Genomic DNA, 27,632 nt, shown 5'->3' with positions numbered 1-27,632 from the left:
AGGGAGTTACGCGCCAAAGACAACCCCTGCTCACCCCCTTGGTAGCTTGGCACGAGCAGTCAGGCTTATCCTGGAGGCAATGTGTAAAGCAATTTTGCACGCACACTACAGCAACAACATCCCAGGCACCCTACAAAAGGAACTCCACACAAGGTTATATCAAAAATAGCCTTTGCATTCTCAAAACACATTAGAATAGTAAACACATACTGTACACTGTGCCAACTGGCACTAGGCAATATTTACAAGGGATTAGGTACACCTGACAGGGCCACCTGGACCACTGTCAGAACCATCACAAAGTGAACTTGGTAAAAGTAAAATAGATAACTTGGTAAAAGTAAAATAGATCATAAAACATACAACCAGTAAACACTGGTAATCACTGTACTTTGCATCAGTCTCTGACATAAACTACATTATGCACAGTATCACACAAGTCTACATACATTAGACCCTAAACACCTAAGTATAAATCACACTAGGGGCGTAAATCACAGAGAACATAATCTCACTCGCATAAACCATGATATGCAGAACAACCTCATCATCATAGACCATATTTAGAGGTATCAAACAGGGTGCGTAAAACATACTATACACAATACATTTCCTAGCACTAAAAGCATAGTTAGCACATAAATCACATTAGGGCCTGGCGCCCTATAAATGTAATAATCCCCGTGGCCAACTGGCCATCTCAAATGGGGCTCAAATGACCTATGTCCACAAAGATTTCTTCTTCCAAATCAAGGGAGTTGCGATGGGCTGCCCTTTCGCCCCTGAGTTAGCCGTACTATTTATGAGCCAGTACGAAGAGACTTTCGTATACAACAACAACCCTTACAAAGAATGGATCGGAGGATGGATCCGGTTCATAGATGACATCTTTTTGACCTGGACAGGAAATGAAGAGCAACTCGGAAACTTCCATGGATGGTTAAATAATAGAACCAGAGAAATTCAATTCAGCATTCAGTCCTCAAAAACCAGACTTACCTTCTTGGATGTAGAAGTTTATTGTACAAATGGCGAATTGGTGACAACTTTATACCGGAAAAAATCTGATAGAAATAAAGCGCTCCACTTCTCAAGTAACCACCCAAGAAGCCTTAAACAAAATCTACCGGTGGGTCAATTCCTCCGGATAAAGAGAAATTGTACATTCAAAGAGGAATATATAGATGACGCCAACGCACTGAGAGAAAGACTACTTCAAAGAGGATACCCTTCTAAACTTTTGAAACAAGCACAGAAAAGGGCCTGGTGGACACCACGGGAAGAATTGCTGAAAAAGAGAGAACGTGAAAAACAGTCTAGAATTGTCTGTGTTTCCACTTACTGTCCCTCATCAAACTGGCTAAAAAAGACCATCCATCAAAATTGGCATTTATTGCAAGAACTAGACCCTCAATTCAGCAAAGAACCTCTTTTTGCATTCAAAAAAGATAAGAGCATTGCCAATCAGATAGTTCGGGCTACAGTACCAAAAGCACACAATCCTACATTGAGAGACTATGTAGGTCTACCACCTATAAAAGGCCACCATAAATGTGGGACATGCGTCAACTGTCCATCAACAATGGAAGGATCATTATTTGAACATGACGGAATCTTTTGGAAAAATAACAGTTTCACCAACTGTAAAACCCACAATGTGGTTTATGGGATAGTGTGTCCGTGCGACCAACTATATATCGGAAAAACAAACCAAGAGGTACGACAAAGGATCTCACAACATAAATCAAGAATACAAAAGAAGGTACTCACAGCACCATTAGTACAACATTGGTTAGACAAAGGACACAACGACACCGACTTGAAATGGACGGTAATCTCTAAAATTGATCCTGACAAAAGAGGTGGCGACCAGGAAGCAAAACTAAGACAGAGGGAAGCTATGTTGATACTCAAATTTAATACTGCAACTAGTGGACTTAATGAAATGTCAGAACTCTATGATCTATAGGTCTTAATGTTACACCTGCATTTTTCATTGGAAATAAGGGGACTCCACTGTTCCAACCAGTAATCACTTTGAATTTTCTCCTTGCTGCATGTCACCATGTTATTCAGTCTTTCATTCTAATACAAACACTCTCTGACAAAATTCACGAGTGACATTGTTTTTGATATATTAAGCATTCATATAGTTGGGCAGCACGAGGCTCTATCCATCATAAAAGAATAGTCCACAAATACATTTTCGCGACTTACTTCGATTAAATAGATGAATTGCTTTCACAAACTTCAATGTAAACACCCATGAAAAATTCAACCGTGTTTAAAACTACTAATCCCATCATCCTACGGGACTTCGACCCCTGGGCTATTAAGCGCCGGATCCATGACGCATCAACACGGCGCCAAAGTAGATTGCCAGACGAGATACGCGGGATTAAGACTAAACGACGGTAAGAGCCCAGAGAGAACCCGGACCGCCTTAGAGGCGTTTATATCTTACTCCGCACACTAGACCACCTGATGCGGCGGTTTCATTTACCAAAAAGCCCGAGCCTGTAATTTATAACTATATTCCCCCGCAAACTACTTAGAAGCAGATACCGCAGCGGCATACACGGAGACGCCTAATCTCCGATTGTATTTTTAAATGACTAAGAAACCTCGGTGATTATATTACGCATACGCAGAGAGCTACATCAATCGCTCAACCCTCCCTTTCTCATTTTGTTTTCTCAGAAAAAACAAGACTGGACGCTTCTTTCCTCATTTATTGAGGCCGACCTATGGACGCCATTGTTCTAGGAGTATATACGAATAGACCTTAGTAAGTTGATCTGACAATTTTGGACATAGGCACCATATATCCTTGGTCCAGTAACTTACAGATTCATTTTTCTTCGTCCACAGCTTCCTTCAAAGGAACCTACTAGAAACCCCTACAGGTACTACGTGAGTGAGTGTTGCGCCGAATGTTAAGTTGAGAGTTACTTTTGTGAGTTGAGATCTGACTGAGTTTTTGTGTTAATTTTATGTTTTTCAGATTATATCTGTATTGGTCCTGAGGAGAATCCCACAGATTAATGGGATTCGAAACGCGTCGACCTATTCACATTGAATTACTTGTACATGTTTCATTTTGTACTTATTGTGATGACTGGATGTCATTAGATTCATCGATCTACAACTAGATGACCACATTTCGTGCATTTGATTCATAGAATTGGTGTTTAATTAGATAAGTATCTGATTTGGAATTTCAGTTTCTCTAGGCCCACCCTAGTTGTATATATTTAACAGGGGCCTTATTAACGATAGTAATTCATTTTGTTCCTTCCTTCCTTTTTTTACACATTCCTCCACACACTTTTCCAAGCCCGCCCCCCACCACTTGTATGTGTGAGGTATTGTTTAGAATACTTGCGGGATGAGTGAAGTGCAGTGAGTTTGATGAGTGAGCGCTTGAAATACATGTAGTTGGTCTTCCCTGTTTTGCCTACACAACCCCTTGTCACACCCAATTGTACATATTCACATTTTCTTTCTAAGTTCTATTCCTTTTTTAGTGCAACCTTAAACCTCAATTGTGAATGTCTTTTGTTGACACATATAAATAAGAAAACAACTCCAAAAATAAAAAATTGCGAGTAGAAATGAAAATAAATTTATACAAAAAATTCCTTTTGTGATACATCTGACTGAAAAAGTGGTCATTCTAAGGTGAGAATTATTAACTCAGCCTCTTGAGTCTATGAAAAAGTTGTTAGAGCAGTACTGGCAACTGTTTTGTTTCATATAGATGTGGCGTAGCCTTACTGCGCTTAAGCCAAACCCGTCTTTGTTCCCAGGCTATGTCTACAAAGTCAGGGCTGCTGCCTGGGCAGCGAAGGTCAAGGGTACGCCACTGCGCAAACCTAAACGTTGCAGCTGCCAACTACTTGCTGGGCAGCTGAGAACAATAACATGGGGCCTTAACGATGCAGCTGGCACTAAGTGCTGCGCAGCTGGGGAAGGCCTGGCACCTCTGTGCCACTTCTGTCCCTCTCAGGGACTTTCTCAAGTGTTGCACCTAAACTGTGCAGCTGCCCACTACTTGCTGGGCAGCTGTAAAAGTAAAAATGCGGCATGGGCTCTCACTGGCCCTTAGAACAACTGCGCCAAAGGTTGGAGCCATCTGGCTCTGAAAATAATCTGCCCCCATGGAGCACACTGGCTCCGTAGATACTTAGCCAAATGCTGGCGCCCTCAGGCTCGGGAACAACTGGGGGACCTGGAACTGCCCCTGTGCTACTCTGGACCTTTAAGTAATATCAGCCCAATCGTGGGAGCCATTTGGCCCTAAAAATAATCATATGCTCCCTCAGGAAATGGCCACCAAACGCTGCAGCTGACCCCCTCCAACAGTGGGGCAGCTGGAGAAAAATGCCCACCATGGGCCCACAGGCCCTTGGGACCCCCACGGGGTGCCCTCTAAACAATGTAGCCACATTGGAGCGGCCCACTGAGCACACAGGCCGCTCTGACTCTGTCTCCCACCGGCACCACCACAACGGAGAGGCTCACACTTACCGGGCTCTCCAGGCGCAGGCAGCAGTCTTCGCTCGGCGGGGACAGCGGGCGGGGCTCTCTCGCTCCCGAGAACCTTGTGGGAATTCCCTTCACCCAGGAACTCCTTTAGATGCTGCAGGACTCCCTCTGCTCATGAGAGCCTTGCTGAGCCGCCATCCTCTTTGCCTCCCTGCTCGGGAGACCGACGCAGCACGGCTTCCCCCAGGCAGGGGGGAAAGCGGAAGGGACGCACTTCAGGCCCTGCCCATGGTCAGGCGGGCGCGGGCCGGACTTCCGGTTTCAGCAGCGTTCTCCTTCTCTGGCCGCAGCAGTGAACTTCTCGATGTCGGCAAATTGAAGGGTGGGCTCCCTCGTAATAAAAAACATAAAGCAGGGTGGGCTCCTGCTAAATCAAAGCAAAAGTAAGCAGAATAAGTGGGGTGGGCACGGGCAAAAGTCCACAAGAAAAACACCACAGCAAGCGTGGTGGGCACCCGCTCGATATCACCAATTTCGGGGGAATCCCTAAGCTGAGGATTCCCTCATGGCAACATTCAGCTCAGCGCTGCTCAGCTTCAGGGCTCCTTTTGGAGCAAAACCTCAGCGCTCCCAGGGCACACAGAAGCAGCATCAGGTCCTGGCAAAGTCAAAGGAAAGAAAAAACTCCCAGGAGTCTTGGAGGCATCAAGGGGGCAATGTAGGGCCCAGGGGCCAGCACACAGGGCACTCCATTTATGAGGCTGCCCCCATGGCGGTCCCTCCTGGGCCCAACTAGCGGCAAGCCCCCCTCTGTCAGGATTCAAAAAGAGAACATTTACATAAGGTCACAGCCCCTTCTTTTATACACCATTTTCCCTTTGTGAGACAGCACAGGGCTAGGAGAGACCCAGTTACAACTGGTTCAGGAGCACTTGAGCACTTTGTTTTGCTCAGCTCCTCTCCTCTATTCACAGGAATGGTCAGGGACATCAGACACACCACAGGGGGTGGAGCCAGCATTGTGGAGGTAAGGCCCAGCCCTATTCAGGTCCCAGGTGCAACTCCTCCCTCCATCTGCATGCAGATCTCCCTATTCACCACCGGGCAGACCCATCCTGGCTCCTGGAGCCAAGCACACCAGCCAGCCCCTGTCAATCACAAGCCAGACATACAATTCACATCAGGCAGACAGACACTGCACACAGAAATGCCAACTTCTAAAAGTGGCACTTCTCCACTAGACACAATAAATCTGTGCACACGGTTGCGCCGCATTTAATCTCACAAGTTCGCACATACCAAACTCGCCCCTGCACTCCTCTCACATCAGGAATTACCATGGACACTCATATCCCCCATGCATTCCTATGGGAAGGCAGGCCAATCTCACCACACGCACTCAGAGAGTGCACACACTTTACACTGGCCCAAAGTGCCAAAGTGCGCAGAGAGCAGAAATCACTACCATTATGTCATATTAAAAAGGCAAAAAGTTCAGGGGTGAACCAGCCAAAAGGGCCAAGTCCAACAGTTGTACAGTAATTCCGGCTCATCCATCGTTTCGCAAGGAAGGCGCAGTGAAAACTGTTGCATTGCTGTTTTCATGCAGCGATGCAACAGTTTTCCTAAATAAGCCCCCGAATCTTCTTCATTTAGATATAATTTAATACACCCGAAAGAAATTACAACAATACACACTTCACAAAATGTGGTTTTACTTAAAGAGCCATTTAATTTGATTAATCAGATCCCCATCATGATGTTGCTCGAGCAATTTATCAGTGTCAGGAGCCATATCCATCATGGGAGTGTCTCAGGGTCGGACTGTGACCGAAAATAGGCCCAGGTACCAAAATAAAAATGGCCCCAACAAGGGAATTAGATACCTAAAAAAAAGTGACCTGTGTTTGCAAATTGGGGCAGTAGTGACCTCATAAAGACGTTCTGTTAAAGTGTTTTGCCAGGTATGGAAAACTGCATGGATGTGAAGTTGCTACACCCAATATTTGTTTTAATATCAGAGAAATCAACAGTAAAAACAAGCCAGCAGGCCACAAATAGCCAAAACAAAAACTACCCACACCCAGATCTGTCATGCCAGCTCGAGGGCACTGCCTGACTTGGAAATAAGCCTGTCCAACTTTGGAGTGTTTCAGGCGCCCTTTTACCTTACCCAGCACCACCCCCACTGTAGCAGAACTGTGAAAGAAACAACATCTCCCCAAAGTCCTTATCTTGGGCAAGCAGATGCTGATTTGCATAGCTTTCTACCTTTTCCTGCAAGACAGTTCTGCCACCGGCCATTTTATCAAATGTGCTCCTGTTTTCATTATTTCAGATGTGTCTGAATTTGAAAAGAATCTCCCGGAAGAACAGATTCGCCTTCAGACACAAGTAACCTAATTTGGGCTCCTTTGATGACAATTCGCTTGAGAAAGAGCTCCACATTCCTCTGCTTTCAGATTAATGTAAAGAGCTGCCATGCTTCTATTTAATCGACGGCCCAGTCGGGCGGTGTAAGATGGGCCTGTTTTTTTGCTGTTTTCCCCGAGCCGCAGGACAGTGTGTCAAAATTCATACTCATCATAGTTAATTGCAACGTTATTGTAATCTTTTACTTCAGGAGATGTGTGTACTGACGAGTGGAGAACCTCAACCGCAGAGCTATCTTTCAATATGACACTCTTACAAAACTTTACAAGCTTATTAACTGCATTCAGAAAATTATGGGCCACACGTTTCAAGCATTTTTGTGTTTGCAAACGGCCCGATTCGCAGAATTGGTCCGTTTGCAAACACAAAAAATGTTTTTCACATGTAACAAACCCTATTTTGCAAATCCGTAACCTGTCACCGAATCGCAAAATGGGTTTGCCATTCACTTTTTGGAAGGGGCGTGTTTAGGGCGTCCCTTCTAAATAGTGAATCCTAATGGTATGTCTGAATATTTTGTGACCGCGAATGCAGTTGCAAAACATTCACATTTTGCCACCTACTTAAGTAGGTGATAACCCATTCCCAAATGTGAAGGGGTCCCCAAGGGACCCCTTCCCTTTGGGAACGGCAGCAAAAACCTTTTTTAAAAGCAGGCAGTGGTCTCATGGAAAAGAAAAGTTTTCCTTTTTTTTAAAATGCAACCCATTTTACTATAAGGAAAACAGCCTTCATTTAAAAAAAAGATTGCTTTATTTAAAATCAGCGATTTTAGCGATTCCTAGGAATCACAAATTGCAATCTTCCTCATTTATACCAATGACGTAGGTCGATTTGCGACACACTAGGAATTGATATATGAAACTCATGGAGTTTATGGAGTATATGAAACTCATGGAGTATATGAAACTCATGGAGTTTCATACATTGGAAATAACAATCACCTAATTGTGAGTCTTAGAAAATCGGAATTAGGTAATCGCTATTTCCAAATTTGATACACGTGGCCCTATATCAACAGGTAACAATGGAAACAGAAATGACGGCTAGGGGTACTGCTCTGCCTAGGGGTGTTCGAAGTTTACGTAATTTTGTATTGCTTAATTATGTTTAAGTCCCCATTAAGTATGCAAAAATGCTAAAAAAAATTGAATTTTAAACAATTTGCCCGTAAGGATGTATTTTGCATAAAAAATTTTGTGTAAATAAAATACTGATATCAAAAATACGGATAACACATTCTGGTTCTTATTCCTGTGCCACCGCCCTAAAATTTAGTTGGAAAGATGACAAATTGCACCACATGGCAGAAAATGCGTGTAAAATGGATAACGGGAAATTGCGCAATATTATGCTGGTATAACAAGAAACTTAACCCGATCTCTGACTGGTTTGCCCATACAAATGAGTAGATGCTGTGGGGTCCCATTCGCTGGTGACACCTTAATCCAGTCCAGCCTTTTTAATCTTTAGCAACCTTTGATTTTGTTTTGCTCTATCAGTTATGACCTATACAATTCCACCATACAAAAGTGTTATTGGCTAAAAAAAATTCAAGACTGGATGCAGTTGTCACACATGACATGGGGCCCTTGATAGCTGTGAACATGGATGTGCATTCCTCATTGCGGTGGCAGGCGTGTGGCGTCAACATGAACAATTGCACAGAGGAACAATGGCTCCTCGGCTTACAGCATTGTGTACACAGCTGCAAGACAGGAAGCCAATATGAGATTAGATGACTTCTCCCCAGCATGCCATCAATTACATAGGCTTCCCATGGATTAAATCATTCTCTTTAGGTCCTTCATTATTTTCTGCATACTATTGCGCAGACAAAAAAAGCTGATCTGACTACAAAGAGGCAGATGTTCAAGCCCCTTGCGACACCTTTGCACTGCCTTTGTGTCACTTTTGTGATGCAGCAGAAGCATAAAGAATGCACCACATTGAAACACATTTATACCGTGACTCATCTGGGGAGATGCGTCACGTTGTAAAGCCCTGCGCCACATTATACCTGCATCAGGTATAATGTATGCAGGGTGGGCATTAATTTGTTTATGCGTCGTATCCCCTGCTCTCTACTCAACTTAATTTTGGCCTTACATTCTGCCACGTGGTGCCAAGTGCTCTTGAGAGGAAATCAAGGCCTCTCAAGTAAGACATTAACAAAGAATGGGTTGAAACAAGGTTGACTTGCAGCGTCCTTCTTGTTCTCTCTATATGTAGTAAACTTACCAAAAGAATCTCTTCATATATTGGAGACCATCCCCCGACCAAGGTAGGCAGTGAAGATATAACCTGCCTCCTATATAAGGCTTTGATGCCTAAGGGCCATCAAAAAAGGTTGGATCTCCTTTAAAACATTTGCAGAAGAACATTTTTGAAACATAAATATATCTAAAAGTAAAATACTAATATTTAAAGGCGACCATCACATGGTATTTGATTTGGAGAAGGAAATTATCGAGGTGGTTAAGTCCTTTATATGCCTAAGGAAAATCTATAGTTCCAATGTATCAAACAATAACCATACAGCCCACTTACACTCTAAAGCAATAGACTGAGAGCTTTGTTTAACGCCCATGATTGTTCTAATGTTTCCTTTTTAATTCAGCTATATAGTTAAAACAACTCATCATCCCTGTTATATGTGACAGAGGTCTTGCCAATTGATAACTGGCTCTTCAAGAACTTCATAGAGGGTAAACTCCTACGGAGATTATGTAACTTGAATAATTTAGCTTGAACGTCCACTCTTTGGTTAGAACCAGGTCTTGTAAGTACTTTAGTCCTGAGCCTGGCTGCAGCTTTACTTTAAGGCTTGAGATTGATTCAATCTGATGCCAATTCCCTAATGAGGTTACTCTGGAGGTACATTTTTAACAAGCAAAGGCTTTCCTGTCATAAGAAATGGGATATATGATATAGTACGTGCTTCCTGTAATATTATTTTAAAACTATATTGAGGTTGTTTTGAATACTGTTTTTATGGAATTGTATTACCAGCTTTATTATGCTTTAAGTCAGTTGGCAGTGTGCAATATCTTTTTTTTTGTTTCATGACGGAGTGAGATGTATGCACAGGTATAAATGATCAATTACTATAAATATTTTGCTACGTGTTTTGCAATTTTAAAAAGCATTTGTCGATATTGAAATTATTATTGTTTTAAGATTATTACTTACTGTTAATGGATTGATATAAACTGGGGTGTCATAGTTTTACAATTGTTGTTGTTGTCTCAATTTTGGAACAAAAACAATTAAGGATTTTGTAATTTGTCATATATGGGGCAGTTTTTGTCCCTCCCTGCCCCGGTATACTTTAGGCCTCAATGTACCATAACACTCACCCTTGCACCATAGTGCAAGGGTGTGTGTGTTCTATAAGGAATAGTTTTTGTACTGGAAGGGCACATTCTTTTACAAAAACTATCCTCTAACCTGTTACCTGCTTTGTTGTGTTCTGTACAATGCAGCATGCATGCAAAGTAGGGAAAATGAGTAGAAACGAAAACATATCTCATAGTTACAACTTCCACAAGGAGGTGTAAGATTTTGGTGCAAATCCCAGTCGATTAATGTTGTAGATAGGAATTTGCTTCAAAACTCACGGGTGGTTGCTCCAAAACCTGTGAGAGGTTTCATGGGAACATCCATGTACCACCCATCAAAAGACCCTGCTGACAAAAAGTATTCCAAAGCTGTGCATAAGGCAACCTTGTGTTACTTTGTAAAACTGCATTGAATAGTAAATCCCATCAAAACCCGATGCACAATGTTAGTAAATCTGGACCAACATGTCTGATTCTGTTTGCTTGTGGATTTATTACAAAAATGTTATGTTTGTTGAGATTAGTTGTCACATTCTAAATGCCTACCATATTCCTAATTTTATTCTTCAAATATGTTTTTAATGTCAATAATATATTGCTTGTTCCTCTAACAACTTCTGCCATGAGCAAGCGGCTTCACTTCTGTCTGTCTCTAATAAGTCAATGATTGAGCCAGAGGTGGTGCACAGAACAAATGTCACGTCCTTTTTTTCAAATCTTTTTATTGAATTTCTGTATTACAAACAAACGGATTGAGTAAAGCTTTGTACAATCCAAACATAGATTATTCCCTAGATCACTACAAATAGCGCGTCCTCTAAAAAGAAAGGATTCAGAGAAGTTAGCTGGAGTGCCGTCTCTATCTATCTTTAAACCCTAGAAATAAAATGTAGATATCATTAAAAGAATGAGACCTTTAAATAGATAAGAAACATTGAAAATGTCTCAAATATTAACTCATAAACTTAAATTATTATGTAAATAAAACATGACTCATCCAAACCCCCAGTAAACCAAATAACCACAAATTAAAATTGAATACATAATGTTATAAAACATAAACATTTCCAAATAAATAACAAATAACATGTATACCAATTACCTAACAAGTCAATAAATATTATTATTTAATTAGAAATACCTGTCTCCCAATCCCCCCCAATAAAATAACATATAATAGAAGTATAATCAATATAAAATACACCATCATTAAAAACAATTTTAATATTAAACTAAACAATGATTTCAGCATTAATATTACAGTCCAAATTGATGTACCTACCTTCAATATTTTGGATCATAGAATAGAATTTTAGCAGTCAAGTCCACAATATTATGGTTAGATAATATGTTTGAGGTGGTATTTAATTGACATACCCCTCTCTCATGTCTCTAAAGTTCAGTATGAACTATGCATTAATTTAACATATATTTAAAATGTTAACTGAATAATTTTTTCATATTTGTGTTTTTTTCTCTTCCTGTCCCTTCTTTTCCCATCCCTTCTTTTCCCTTCTTTCTTTCTTTCTTTCTTTCTTTCTTTCTTTCTTTCTTTCTTTCTTTCTTTTTTTCTTTCTTTCTTTTTCTTTCTTTCTTTCTTTCTTTCTTTTTTTCTTTCTTTTTTTCTTTCCTTCGTTGGCTTTTTATTAATAACTTTCTTTCTTCCAGGGTTTTAATTCGTTCATTCTTTGTAAGGATATAGCACACATTTATGTCATCCTTTAGTAAGCTTCAAGCATATACATTTTTTCAAAATTAAGTTATTTCTCTTATTTTTAGATTTGTACCAATGCTGACAATCTGTTATACAGCTGTACGTATGAACAGCAAGTAATATATATATATATATATATATATATATATATATATATATATATATATATATATATATGTCCACCGCTTGGCTCCCTTTCCCTTCGCTAGGTGCTCCTTTGTTCTCGGTCGCGTTACTCCTGCGGCTGAGCCAACCGCTGGCAATTACAACAGGTTTTCCCCGGTCCCGGGGAAGAGTGGAGTCGCAGAAAAGACGGCTCTGACGCTTATCTCAGTGAAGATTCAAAATTTATTTTCATCAATCCATGTGGGGGATTCAAACAACAAAAAGCAACCAACGCGTTTCGACAGCGTCCGCTGTCTTGATCACGGTCAGTTTGGTTTGTGAAGCTCACGCATCCCCATGTGCTCGCTGATGAGAATGTTTAAAATGTTCAACGAGTGCAATGCAGGTAATTCACGGACTACCAGTCCCAGAACACCTAGAACTAAGGGGCGGGCCCCAGAGACCGAGTGGGTGTAACCTTAATGCTTTGCTTGTTTCATAAAACTGTGAGCTTCACAAACCAAACTGACCGTGATCAAGACAGCGGACGCTGTCGAAACACGTTGGTTGCTTTTTGTTGTTTGAATCCCCCACATGGATTGATGAAAATAAATTTTGAATCTTCACTGAGATAAGCGTCAGAGCCGTCTTTTCTGCGACTCCACTCTTCCCCGGGACCGGGGAAAACCTGTTGTAATATATATATATATATATATTTCATATATCATAAATATCTACATAGTAATATATGATCCTATTTTTTTTTCATGTTCAGGTGTTGAGTATGCTTCCAGAGTGTGCTATGATGCTTTCAATTGAACGAGAGCGGGAGCAGTGCATGGATGAATCTGATCCTGAAAATCACACTTCAGGTAAAGTCCTTCTTCTTTTTTTTTACTAGTTATCTTTCTTGTGCCTTATGCCATTGCTATGAATTTTGTGATTTCCAAATAAAAAACAGTGGTGTTACCGCCTGTCACACCGTAACGTGTAGTCTAGCTAACTCCCATTGACAAGGAAATGGTGATCAGTGATCTGGTTGGCAATGGATTATGATTCAACAAATGCTGACCAAAGAATTTCAACACATACAAAGCTTTAACATGGACCTGTACTCAGTAAATGAAAATAATTCAAGGATAACGAATGGAAAGTAGGATTCACATGATCCTTGAGCCTGGGAGGTTACTCTGTTACATTTGCTGTGTTTATTTAACATTTTACTGCAATTAGCAAATATCAGATCTGGAAGTACTGAAATTATGTACATTGTTTAAATAATATTTGAGCTTTACACCCTATGAATGTTATCGAATGAGTCTGTGGAGGTTCACTTTTTCAATGGCAGTGCAGGAGAGGTACACCACCACTCCATGTGGCATAAACTGCTCAGATTGTAAAAAGCCTGCAACAGAACACTGGCATAGGGAGAATGAAAAGTTAAAATTTTCTCAATTTTCCACTGGATTATGTAGATGATACAGCTGCAAAGAACTTGGAAATATCTCGACGTAAGCCCTTATTTTCTGCTTACTCTGACTTACACATGTCCATCATGCACCAGCCTTTGCCCCATCTGGAGATAGGAGATTGTCTCTTTTGTGTGCAGATGGCTATGACCCATTTCTCTCCAGAGGATCTCAACTGTCTGCAGTCTTCACACCCAGTGGACCCTGATCTCATGGCATGCGGCGCTCCATGTACCAGTGCACGTATCTTAAGGTAGCACGTCTTACTGCATTATGCCTCACCCCCAGGCCAGGGCTGACCTAATACATTGACGGAACCAGTAGTTATTATATGATTTTCTATGGTTGAAACATTGTGTTCTGTACTGTGCAGTGCTGTATAAGTGATACACCAATCACTGAACCTTTTTTAGGAGCAAGCTGATAATATACTACAACCACTTTGTGTTGTAATCTTGACAGTGGCACTGCCTAACCAATGCATCCCAGTTACAGATCTATGAAAGTTTATTGCCTGAGTGATACGTAACCATAAAAATGCCTGGAAGGTTGAAAGAGATGGGATAACATTTTGAAAGAAGCAGTTTTACGTGTCCCCTTGTGTGCGAGGAGCTTTGCAGGTGAGGATCCCTGGCACCCATGTTTTAAATGGAAATATAGAGGTGATGGTACTCATTCTTTAGAGCAGCCACGGCCTGTGCAGGTAGAGTGGTGGGGCGGTAGGAACAGGTGTGGGGGGGGGGGGGGGGGGGGGGTTCAACAGACGAGGGAAAATTAATTATTTATTTAATTTTCCCTCATGGTTGTCTGTCAAAATCCCCCACCCGGCCCTACCACCCCACTGCTTCTACCTGCATGGGCCGCGACTGCTTTAGAGAACCTGCTGCCTCCTGAGTAATGCCCGGTACCCTTTCATTAAATGTATTGCAGCAGGGTTGAGAAGTGCAGGTACTCTCCGTTACAAATTAAAAAGTGCAGGTATCAGTGGCAGACACTGCCTGTCTATTTCAAGCACTGCCTGCCACCCATGCATGTCACTGGCCGTTAGAAGGGTACTCATGAGTTTATCAAACTGCTCCATCTGGCGGTTCACTTTGAACCAACCAGAAAGATACAAAGTAATCTAAAGTTTGAATTGACCAGGTGTTTTTTGCTGTCTTTTGGCCGTGCGACTTTACTTAACAATGAAACACAGCTACACACTGAACAATGGAGAAATCACTTTACGCCTTGCATGTGGTATGGAAAAAGCTGTTTAAAAGTCAGTCCCACACAACATTGCATTACAATAGTTAAATGCTTGTTATTCTGTCCATTCGCTTTCTGAATTGTGAGTCGTCTGTGCACTGCCAGTTGCTCCACGCAATGGTCTCCCACACCACATTATGAGTTGGGAGCTTTCCTGTGTGGTTCCTGTGTGGTTATTTGGTCTGCCAGGCCTACAATATGGTAATTCAGATCCTTATTCTTTTTTCTATTATCGCAAATGGCGAATATGGCACACAGGCCTGGGCAGGTGGGAGTAAAGGTCAAACATATATAAATAGACCTCTAATGTATTGGAAGGAGAGACTGGTCACCCCCACTTTCTCTAGTTAAGGTGCTTGATATTTGTCGAATGTTTCTAATGTCTGTTTCTGTGGAACTTCATTTACATATAGCTAGATGAAGCAGATGATTTCAATGTAAATGCATGTCCAAGATAAACAGGTGAAATAGAGCAATGTCTGTAATTTATCTCTATCAGAGGATGCAAAATGAAGGCTGTCTGAAAAAATTGTTGTTTCCACTTTCATGCCCAATAAAACTATCACACTGTCTGTAGAGTGATGCAATTCAATGTGAATTAATCAACACATGTAATAATTAATTCACTCCATGATGAATGTATGTCTAGCTATTATCAAACTTAACTTCACAGCACCCTGCAATTAATGTTACAAACTCACGGATGACAGTAGCTGCAGGTATAACCTTTGTTGAACATTTAGCATTCCCTGATTACAGTGTCTCATATGGTGAGAGCCAAACTTAGACCACATATACAATTCAAAATTCACCCTCTAGTGGCCCAAGATCTCCCATTTTCTCTCCTCCATCCTTGCTGAATGTAGGTTTGTTCTCCTTTTTAAAAAAAAAACACGTTTTATTGATTTGAATCAAACAGCTCCTACGATTGGTACAGAGATAATAGCAATACATCACAAAGGCACAATAATACACTTCAGAGAGACAAATAAGCTTCCACTGCAATGTATACAAGAAAATGACTCAGTCCTTCCATATCTTGTGGTGTTTCAGGGGGCATACTCTCGCTAAGTAAGTCAGGCGTTCCAAACTCAGACAATAATCCATACCTGCGGCCCATCTGTCAATGAAAGGAGCCTCCGTATCTTTCCAGGCAAGTGCTATATCCCTCTTGGCAATCATCAGTGCCAGCCATAGTAGCACTGTCTAATATCCATTCCCCTCTGTATCCTCCATGATGTGTAGGAGAAGTCATTTTGGGTACCATAGTATTTTCCAACCCAGTAGTTCCCCCAAGATCCCCAACACCCCATTCCAGAAATGCAAGAGAGCAGGACAGAGCCAAAACGTTTGTATTAGGTCTCCGCTAGGGTCGTCGCACCATGAGCATCTTCCCGTAACGATCAGTCCCATTCTGAAAAGTTCAGCCCAGGTGAGATATGTGCAATGTAGCAACTGTATTGAATTAGATAAAACTGGGAGGCTATCACTACCCATAATCCACCCCTCTGTTGCGTGTGCCGACTTGTTAAACCCGTTGAACCACTAATCGTTCAATATTAAGAGATACATGGCCTAAAATATAGGTGAATGTCGGGGGTTGCTCTCCCACCCTCAAAGGTAGGCCAACATCACTTCCCAAGGGTGACCAAGGGGTTACTAATAACAGGGCGATAGTCTTGATAAAGAAGGTGCGACTCACCGGAAATGGATAATTGGATAATTTTGTAATTGATAAATGAAACCATCTTGAAGATGGCGAAGCGGCCTAATAGGGACAATGGGAGAGCTGACCAAAATTTCACATCCATTGCGAGGGAATTAAGCTGGGTTTGTAGGTTGTATTCGTATGCTCTTGCCCTATTACCAGTTATTAAGATTCATAGAATTTTGAACCCCAATGGGAGCACCCAAAAAACAGGTGCCCATGACATGTCCAGTGGGCAAGGAGGGATGGGATAGATGGAGGATGTTGCCTTGTTTATGAGCAGGCCAGAGAAGTACCCAAAAATCTAGAGGATCAGGAGGGCCCTTGGGCCTGTCTCCTCTGGGTCATCCAAAAACAACAGGACGTCATCAGCATGCAGAAATATTCTGTGGCTCAATCCCGGAGACCACTGGATGTCGCAGTACAGAACATCAATGTGTACCCACTTGCTAGGGGCTAAATTGACAAAACAAAAAGCTAAGGGGAAAGGGGGCTGCCTTGGTGATTTCCCCTCTCTATACTGAACCAGTCCAAGATGGCCCCCTCCACATCAAACTCTCACCCTGAGGTTGGCATAGAGCAAATGGACAGAGCTGATGATCTTGGGCCCGAAGCCAAATCAGGTCCGGAGGGCGAATAAGTAGTCCCAGTCTACCGAGTCAAACGCTTTTTTAAAGTTGATGAAGAGTAGAGCCAGGTGACCAAGTAATTTACTGCTCAGTTTATGGCGTTTTGAACTCTGTGGATATTGTGTAGGGTAGCCTGAAGAGGCATAAACCTGGATTGATCTGTTTGTTCAAGATGTGCAATAACCCGTGAGCTGATTAGCTAGTATTTTGGCCCAGATTTTGACTTCCGTGTTCAACAAAGAGATCGGTCTGTAGTCTTTGCAGTGTGTGCCATCCAGGCTTGGCTTCAGGATCACCACTGTCTCTGCTGCCTTTAGGTCTCAAGGCAGTTCGCCCTTTATCAGAGTCACTTTGAAAGTGGCTAACAGCAAGGGGCTGGTTTGTGGCCAAAAGAGATGCCAGGACTCCACTGGAAAGCCATGGGACCCCGGCTCCTTGTCTGTGTGAAGCTGCACAAGATCTGCGCATAGCTCTTGGTATGTGATCTCTGCCTACAGTGATTTGCGATCTGTCGGGTATAAGTACAGCACTGGCACATCTGCCACAAGTTGGTAAAGATTTGCCCAAGGACCCATGGGATCGGAGCCATAAAGGGCACTTTAATAAAATGCAAATGTGTTTGCTCTAGTTTCGCTGCCCGTTATATGAGAGCCCTCCTTGGTTTCAAGATAGTCTACAGGAGCCCCAGCCGCGTGAGGGGTACACAGCCAGTGTAAGGTTTTCACTGGCTTTTTTGCCCCATTGTTAAATGCAGCTGAAGGTGGCAAGCCATGTCTCGCGAGCCTCCTGTGTGAGCTCCTGTTTAAACAGAGTTTGTGTGTGAAGGGAATCATGTAGGGGGACCTCCTCCATTGTGGTGACACATTGACTCTGCAGGTCAAGCAACCGCGCCTCAAGATCTCGAACCTGCCCCTTACAGTAGTTGATGATATCACCTCTAAGGAGAGATTTATGAGCCTTCCAAAAGACCTCTTGGGAGTCCACCGATGCCTGGTTTTCTTTCAAGAATCATTGGCACATATGCTGACAAGTTTCCTGAAACTCCTCGCCCTGAAGGGTCTAGTGGCTCAGGCACCAGCCTAGTGCGAATCGAAGCAGAACCCACACTAAGTCCATCGCTACAGGTGAGTGGTCGAGAAGGCCCCATACTAGAAAGCAGACACCCAAAACTTGGATTACTGTCTCGACAGGGCCTAATAAAATGGTCCAACTGGGAGAAGGACAGATGAGCCTCAGAGTAGAAAGTTCACCCAGGGTCAATTGGGTGGGCCTCCTTCCACACATCAACCAGGGCCATATTTTATGAAAAAGAAGACAATGATGTGGTGCCGTAACTGGCACCAGTGGAGGCTGAGGAACAATGCATACCCAGGTCGTACACTCCAATAATGTCTCCTCACAGAATCCACAGGGAATTGGGCAAGTCCCGGAGGAGATTACTCAATTTTCTCAAAAACTCAGAGGAAGGGGCGGGGAAGCATATACGCAGACCAGGTTGATTGGGAAGCCCTACAGGGTACCCGCCACCGCTACGACGTAGGCTAAGTTATTGTGCCACACCCTGGAAACTGCCAGGTGAGTGTGTGTATGAATTAAGATGGCTGTGCCCCGCAAGCCACGGCGGAATCCCTAATGGTAATACTCCAGAATATCCCCGACGGGCCAGGAGGGGGCAGTTATTGCCCAACAGATGGGTCTCCTGGAGCCTGAGAATATTGGAGTTGGATTAGTGAGCAGCTTTGAACACTGCCCCTTGTTTTATCTTCTCTAGTATGCTGTTTATGGTCCACAAGAGGACAGTCAGTTTGTCTATGTGTTCGGTGCGCCATTCATAATCTGATATTGTCTGTAACATGCATAAGTGTCTCATGTGTCTGTCATGTAACTGCCTCTTGTAGCATCAACATAGGAGTAAAGAAAACAAACCCCTCAGGACTCCCCTCACCCTTATCTCACACACAATACTTTGCAACTAGAAGTACCTGTTGTGGTGGAACAAGGGGCAGTAGCCAACCAGGCTAGCCTGAGATATGTGTCTTCTCTCCTGTGCAAACCCCGTCCCCAACCACTCAAAGAGGACAAGCCTTTGAAACAACCAACACAAACCCACTGAATAAAAAGTAATGGGAGGTCTGGTGTGTAAAACCGTGTATAGTCGCATCACACCCACTCTGTATGCTACATAGGCACCTGCCAACCTGTACCTTCAGAGTCACAAAGTGAGTTCCGGCGAGGCCCGCAAAAGGTCAGTGGAAGCAATGTTCGCAGGTGGTCCGTCTGTCTCTGCTGACATGTCCTCTCTCTGGTCCCAAGTAGTGGGACCTTCACTCTCTGCTGTGAGGTCACCGCCTCAAAGCAGTGCAACAGTCCCCAGGCAAGTCACCCCACTACACTCCAAAAGTCACTGACTGCATGGTCAATCAGGAGCTCCTCCATCAGCGTGAGCAGCTGCTCTATTGCCGCTGCCTCGGGTTCCTAGAGGGGATGATAGACACCAGTTGTCTCAGAGCAGGAAAGGTCCAAGCACCAAGGGATCTAATCCAGGCACTGTCCCGGGGCCATGCCATGCAATCAGCAAGTGTGTATTGCCGCAGTGGCCGCACCGATAATTAGATCAAAGGGCCATCAAAGTCAGGACCATTGACAACTGCTGGATTGCCTGTCGGCCCCGACAAAGACCAATTTCCAAGTAAGCAATGTTGCACCCCCAGCAAGTCCAAGACTAGACTGCAGTGTCCAGGGTGAGGCACCATGGGACACTGGTTGCCTCAGGGAGCGAGCCTCACATCTGCCCATGCACCCATGGGGAGAGAAGGAAAAAAGGCCAGTCCTGCACACTAGATCACATTGCCTGTACCACCCCAGGATGCGCCCCTCACAAGACTTGCTTGCTGGGGCCTGTCTGTGGGCTCTTGGTCATGTGCCACTGGGCTCTCCTCTGTATGCATGTCAGGCCCCAAACCTACAGCTGTCGTGTGTGCTGGCGAAGACACACATGGAGTGCTCAGCCAAGCCACGGTGCTCATGCGATGTCGCCATAGGCCGGAGGACCAGCACTCGGGCCCAATCTGTGTCAAAGACTCCAGGGAATCAGCAAAGGGATGAAATGGGATACACTGTCCAACTCACAGTCCCTCCAAATCTACAAGAGAGATAGCCACCTTCACTCCGCCAAGCGAAGTCCCGGCCCAGCCACAGCATGGCCCTATAGACCTTCCTTGGTCCCAGCAGCTGGCCCTGTCCACACTGCTCCTGCCTGCAACTGAGTCACAGCCACAATTTCTCGGCACAAGGCAGGTGCCCACTCATTGCCGCCAGTGTGCACTCCACCCAGGCAGGTAAGCCCCGGGGAGCAGGCTGCTGGAGTTGGATGATTCTGAATGATGCGGCGGAGCTCAGTTAAAGAGCCTATGCCATGTTTGGCAGTCAAGCCATGTGTCCAGTGCTGAATGTAGTTTCAAGTGTCCTGGTCCTCATGTCTGTTGGTTGATCTATGTGTGCACATGTATCTGTACATACCAAGATTCTAAAGACACAGCACTGTACAACGCCCCATTATTGTTCTTTAGATTGTCAGCATTCCGATGGTTCATTTTCATTTGTTGTAGGGATATGTGCAAAAGACTGCACTTTTATTGTGTATTTTTACTGTGCACCTGATGTCTTTTGGCCTGCTATAAGCATATAATCATACTGATTCATACACAGGTTTAGAGGAGCACTCTTCCTTGTCCCCTGTGTTTGAAGTAGTAGGAGTAAGGGGGGGGGGGGGTCGGCAGGTCAGGGACTCCCTATGATCACTGTTTGTACTGCCACCTACTACTTGTGCCAGGCTCTTTGTTAGCCGCCTTTAAACATTAGTCACTTGGATGCCTGCAACACTGACTCCATCCGCTACTGAAACCTCACGACAAGGACCTTAACTGCAACTACAAAAAGTATTAGTTCTTTTTCTAGTTTTCCAAAATTTGTTTTTGAGAAATTAAGTATAAGAAAAATATGTCCTAGAAATAAGGATTTTTATTTTTAATCTAAGTTAGCAGCAACAACTCAATCAACTTTCTAGGCACATAAATATTTGTGTAGACCTGCTCCAACCAGAAAGCGGTATTTGCATTACTTCCACAAGCATGTTAGTCCACAAGTCCCTTCCATCACTGGACTATGGAAGCATCAATTATATTTCTGACGTTACCACGTTATTATCTCTGGCAAGATAACAAATAGCCATTAATTTCTGAGGGAAGGAAAGAGAGTACATTGTGATTGCTTAAGGGTATGGTTTGCGCATCCGAGATTATTGCCTGCAGATGTGCAGCCAGGTAGATAGTAAATCAGAGCTTCCTGCAGGCATGACTGCTTTTAAATATGCAGTGAGTGAGCCTCCATTGTTGGCAGAGGCAGGCTGCCATTTCTGGAAAATTAATGAGACGGCGGTGCTCAGGCATCAGGAAGGATAATTAATCCCTGAATTTCCCCGCTAGTGCTTTAGCTGAAGAGATAGTAGCACTGGTCTTGGCTAAAACAATTACAGCTCAATATTGAGTTGTTTAGGGCACTTAAGGAGCCAGACTTAAGTGCATATGGCAACAACAACACAATCTTTAAAGTTTGATGCACAATAAAATGCAAAAGGAATTACAAAGAAAATATATTTTGAATGTGTGTACCACGTGGTTCAGTGTATAGGATAGGGGAGCACTGGCATAACGAAACTTGAGCCCCCCCCTGCGAGGTACGTGGAAGAGCGCCCCCTTCAGACTCCATCAGGAGCTCTCCAGAAAGAGTATTGTGCTGAGGGGGCCCCTTGGAGCTTGCCCCCCCTCCCCCGGCCGCGGGGACAAAGGGGCCTGTGTTCGCCTCTGCTGTGGTGCATGCCACAAACAGGGCTTGATTTGCGTCTGTCGTTGCCGATGGGTGCCCCAGCACTCATTTTTGGGGACCAGCCCTTATTTTCCCACATCAGACATTAACCAAGAGCAAGGGAGGGAAAAACATACAATGCAGAAAGACAGAGGAAGAGAAAGGCAGAAAAAACATCACAAAGGGAGAAGGTAGGAGCCAGCACTAGAGAGATTAAGGGGTAGGCTGTGTTTGGTAATGGATTAAAGAGGCCTGAGGATTGTATCGGGTGTGCCAACATTTAACTGTTCTTCTGAGCAGAGTTTCGGGCACCAGCACTCTTTCTATTACAAATTAATCATGATCCTCCCTCACATTAGAGTTACTGCCCCCCTTGCTGTCACAATGATGTATGCCCACTGATACATCATACTGATTGCCCTCCTACTGGTAAAAATTTTGTAGGCTTTTCAAAAATGTAGTCCTGAGCGAGCTGTTGCATTTTTAGGGCTCGCGCCTGCGTTGCAGTGCGCAGAACTTCTTGAGCAGCAAGTGCCCTTTTGTATGGGGTTTTGAAAGCTGACCACACGCTTGTGCGTGTGATCAGGCTTTTGCGCCAGGCATTGGCTTTCACGTGTTTAAAAAAAAAAAAATCACGCGATTGGACAAAGGCGGGCACATGTCCCGCCTTTGTAACGCCCATTCCCGATGGTGGCTAACACGCGCAGCAGCGCGTGTTCGCCCCGCTGCTGCGCTCCCTCCTCTGTGGTGCTCGCGCATCACTGGTTATTTCTGTTTCTGTATGTATAAGTGCATGCACGTATCAATATGTGAATATAAATGTGCGCATAGTAGATTGATCGCATACATCTAAATACATCTTTTGGAATGCGTTTTCAAATCGCACATGTTTATCAATAGATTTCTCTATAATAATACACAGTCACTCAGTCCCGTACAGAATGTGCATATGTAAGTGCTTGTTACGTCTGTATTTCACTTCTTTTTCGATTATAAAGGCATAACATCTGTCTTCAGGTCCTTTCTTTCACATCAGCTAAACCCTGTCATCAGTATTTCATTTCAATGATTTCATTTTTTCGGAAACATTTAAATTCAAAACTTCAGTACAACATTAACCCTTTCGCTGCGGCGGTTATTCCGCCGCAGTGCTAAGGGGCGGGGGGGGGGGCTGCGCGGCGCTCCAACGCTGATGACGGAACCGCTCAGTCATACCCCTCGGGTGAGCTGTGCTTGTGACGGAACGGTTCCGTCACGGCCGCGCCCGCTCAATAGAACGCGCCGTGCAGGCGCGGCGAGCGGGCCGTGACGGAACCGTTCCGTCACCAGCACAGCCCACCCGAGGGGCGTGTCGGAGCGGTTCCGTCACCAGCGTGGGAGGGGTTAAACATGAACTAGATGTTTATATATTGTCGGCTGTCACAGATCTCTGTCTGGGCAACATCGGTTCTAATGGGGAGGAAAGGTAAGGGGTGGGGTGCGGGCCGAGGGGCGCTCTCACTGGTGCAGCAGGTGCAGTGGCACCAGGGACAAGGTCCGACGTCACACCAACTAGGGTCTTTTATTGAACAGAAGTGGGCCCGACATGCTTGCTTGCATTCGAGCCCATTACACTCTTGTAAGTCTATTATCTACGTATATCTGATCACATTTTTCACATATGTGCCTTTGACAGTTTTTAACTTTCCGTATCCACAGCGTTTATCCCCTTCAGATGCGAATCTCTCAATGTTTTCTGTGGTAACGCCATCAGGAAGTTTTGTGGGGCCCAGATGACACACTCGATGCGCGCCCGTCTAATGTAGTCAAGCATCGACCTTATTGCAAGATTAATGGGATTGTGAATATTTTTTAATTAAAACCTGCTTCGTCGCACACCGAACACGCATTGCCTGTGCAGTTTCAGCGTGACCTTCCCCAAAAAGCAAGACCCCTCAGACAACGTCAGAGTAAGGCAGGTGAAGGACTGGGCTCTTTTGGACCCAGCGGTGCCAGGGCACAACACCTGAAACCTTCGTGGGTAACCTGCTCCGGCGTACAAGTCACAGAGACACGGGACACTTCCTTCGGCGTCAAAGAGTCAAGGTTTATTTACTGCAGGGAACACAGAAGTCACAGGAAGTACATCGAGTGTAGTTCGGGGAGACTGCTTCAAATTGGTTTTGTGGATCGCTCCTTTTATACAGTTTTTACCCATAAGATAACATGAGACACAATAGTTTACAACCCGGTTCCCACATTTAGCTCTCAGAGGGGTCGCTTTGGTCACTTTGAAACACATAAGGTCCGGAACATAAGTGCGGAAACATTTGGCGGTTCCCAACTGTAAAAACCCATCTTCCCACCATTAGCAAATTCCAATCAGCAGTAAAGTAGATCGAAATAGGAACGAAGACAGGTGCAGAGGAAGACGGAGACAGTGGGGAGATCGGAAAGGGTGTAAAAGGGGAGGTGTCGGGAAGCACGAGATACAGGCATCAAAGGGACGTGCCTAATGAGATGCACGGCTGAGACAATAAGTCCGTGCGGCAAGATGAGCCTCGAGCGGCGCCATCTGCCTTACAGCAGCAACCCCCTCGTCATAAAGACACTTACAAAGGACATGTGTCTTCCGCAAATATCTTGGGAGTCCCAGGGTCGCGAAGCGGACAGCGTCCGTTCGCTGACTACTTGAGGGCAAGAGACAAAATGGATGCCGTATCTAAGATGGAACCCGTGGGTACAGATGAAAAGCCCACGTAACAAACGAACGGTTTAAGTTAGCACAGCGAAACTGCGCACACTTACTAAACTCGTCATTTGCGGTTCATAGATACCAGACTCGACCATATTCGTGCGAGTCGAAAACACCACTTACAATTGTCACGGAACCTCAGACGCTCCTTTTGCCCTCATGTAGGCAAGCACTAGTCGGAATCATATTCGATATTCATCAGACCATCAAGATGTCGTTGTAGCATAGCTCTGTCCAACCGAGTCCCCTTGGTAACAGATGGTTGTCTCATACACGTTGTAGCACAGAGGCCACATAAGGCAGGACCACACTGCACACAAAGGCAACACGTGAACAGGAACACTACCACAACCCCGATGATCATCAGAATCTTCCAACCCCAAGTCGATACCAGGCCCCAAAACCATCCAAGTAGTGTCCAGTCCCCTACATCCACGTGTATGGATTCGGAGATCTTATGCAACTTCGAGATGGCTTGATAGACAGTAGGAGCATTATCTGGAATGAAAATGCAACAGCTCGAATGGATCACTTTACATACCCCACCGCGATCTGCCAAGACGACATCTAAAACCATACGGTTTTGTAACGTCATAAGTCTCTCCGCCTGAAGTTCTGAGGTGATATTACCAAGGGCACTGGCAGTAATATTAGCTGTCGATTCTACCACTCGAGTCAAATGTCTCAGGTTCCTACTATTAACCATAGGTCCCCAAAACGGGAGGAAACCCTTGAAAAATTCTCCTGCCTCTTGACCGGCAGTATCCTCTTCGCTAATTACGCCTCGTACAACTCTAGTCTTATGATAATCGGCATCTACAGTGAACGTCGGAGGCAACAGATTTGCAACAAAACATGAGCCCATGAAGTCTGCGGGCAACCATGTATATGCACGATCATGACAGATAAAGTATGTACCCTTGGCAGCCAGAAACACAGGGGACGGGGACATTGGCAGAACGTAACTTTCAGTGCAAGCACTTGCTCCAAGTGAGGCTTGCGAACCACGACCCACAAGACAAAGATTACCAGTGTGGGGTACGACCCATATTGGAGACGAGCTTTTAAGCTGCTTTTCATTAGTGAACATACTATATTCCCCTCTACTTAGGACCCTATAGGCTTGTGCCTCGTCTTTAGGGATGAGAAAAGGATCATGGATCTCATCTTCCATATCCTCTATAGCCATCGATAACAGCCTCTGATACGAGGTAGGACCAGAGTTGGGGGAACGTTGTTCTTGAGTGGGGTGGAAACCCAGTGAGCTTCGAAACATTGTTTGGAATGCTCGAGCTGACCCTTGGGAACTATACGGTAACACCAGATATGGAATTCCCTTACCCGTAGTATGTGGCATCAACCCACACACCCAACAATTAGTAGTGTTAACCACTAACTGATGCTGATGGAGGAGCTGGATAAAGGAATTGTTGCGGAATTCTACACGTCTAGCCTGTTCGTGTTCCGGTAACATATGAAAGGAATGAGGAGAAGCAGTAGAAGTAATAGAAGTAAGGTTAGGGAAGGAGTAGGAGTAGGGGTAGCAAGTAAAAAGTAAGACATAGTGTAATACACCCCACCCGCCAAAAATGCAGAAGCAGTCAAAAACAATACAAACAATTGGAATACAAAACATTTAGTACGACTAAGTTTCTGCAGCTGGACTCTATACGCCTGAGTTCCTTCCAAATCATTCAGCTTCGAAAATGCCATTTCCCTACGACCGTCCGCAACGTTTCTTGACGCACTTCGTTCTGTGCAGCAATAGTCAATTCCCAGGAGTTCCTAGGAACCGACGGCCTTTAACCTAGCGTCAAGACCTACTGTCCAGAAGGAAGTACGCGCGCGGCCCTACGGCCCTCAATACACAATATGTATTTTATTTAGCACAATATTTCTCAGCTGTGGAAGGAAAAAGATACAAGAAAGAAGCTTGATATATGTACAAAACAAGTTTCAATGATACGAATGTTCAAAAGTTGATCATGGGAAACGAGGATATTGCAATTATCAATTTCAGCAAAGCAAAGAAAAAATTTATTTGTCCTTAGTGTGAGAACGCAAAGAATATCGATGTTTCCCGGGACGTGTCTGCTCGTCGAACAAAGAATCCGTTGAAGAGACAACGTCCTGCTGATCAGTTTGTTGATTTGGTCTTGAGTCTTTTGCTGACAAGTGTTCAACAGTGGCTTTCTGCTGCGCTGAGGGTTCTCCAACAAGCTGCGCGTCGCTAAAAGGTACAAACGCCGGCAATGTCTCTGCTTCTGTTGACGCAATGCCTTTCCTCACCCACGGGTCTGCCGGCAAAGGAATAGGGACTCGCTTACAATGGGTAGCATGTACCCAATTCTTCCGCCCCTCAAGACGAACGGCAGTCCTCGTGGCCAGGAGCACCTGGTAAGGTCCGATGAAACGGGGGTCCAGATTGTTCTTGCGTGAGAAGTTACGGGTAACCACCCAATCCCCGGGCTGGAGCTGGTGGCCTGGACCCTCCGTCTGCGTCGGCAAGGCGTCGTAAACCTGTTGATGAATTAACCTCAGTTTAGCAGTCAAGTCATGTAAGTAGTCAATCAACATCGGATACTCAAGATCAACGAATATACCTGGCCTGGGAACCCCCCACACATTCGCAGGACGGCCGAACACTATTTCATAGGGACTAAGCCCTATTCGGGAGTGTACAGTCGCCCTAGTTGACAGTAATGCTAGAGGCAAAGCGTCAGGCCACGAAAGTCCAGTCGTAGCCTGAATCTTCGCTAGCTTTAGTTTAAGGGTGCCATTGTACCCTTCAACCAATCCAGCTGACTGGGGATGATTGGCGCTATGGAATTTCTGATTAATTCCAAGGCCCTTACACACACTCTTCATCACACTTCCAACAAACTCACTTCCGTTATCAG

At 44.3% G+C, this 27,632-nt stretch overlaps 1 protein-coding gene across 2 annotated transcripts in view; it reads left to right on the top strand.

The window, feature by feature from the left end:
• VIPR1 (vasoactive intestinal peptide receptor 1) overlaps positions 1-27,632 on the top strand; it is an 849,588-nt gene that overhangs the window by 276,122 nt on the left and 545,834 nt on the right. For both annotated transcript variants that reach the window (XM_086941106.1, XM_086941107.1), the window contains exon 2: positions 12,857-12,953. In XM_086941106.1, coding sequence (XP_086797232.1) covers positions 12,857-12,953 — 97 coding nt within the window. The remainder of the gene's footprint in view (positions 1-12,856; positions 12,954-27,632) is intronic.

This window comes from Lissotriton vulgaris, chromosome 10 (genome assembly GCF_964263255.1).
Source record: "Lissotriton vulgaris chromosome 10, aLisVul1.2, whole genome shotgun sequence".
Classification (NCBI taxonomy): Eukaryota; Metazoa; Chordata; class Amphibia; order Caudata; family Salamandridae; genus Lissotriton; species Lissotriton vulgaris.
This window is presented reverse-complemented; position numbering and strand designations above follow the sequence as displayed.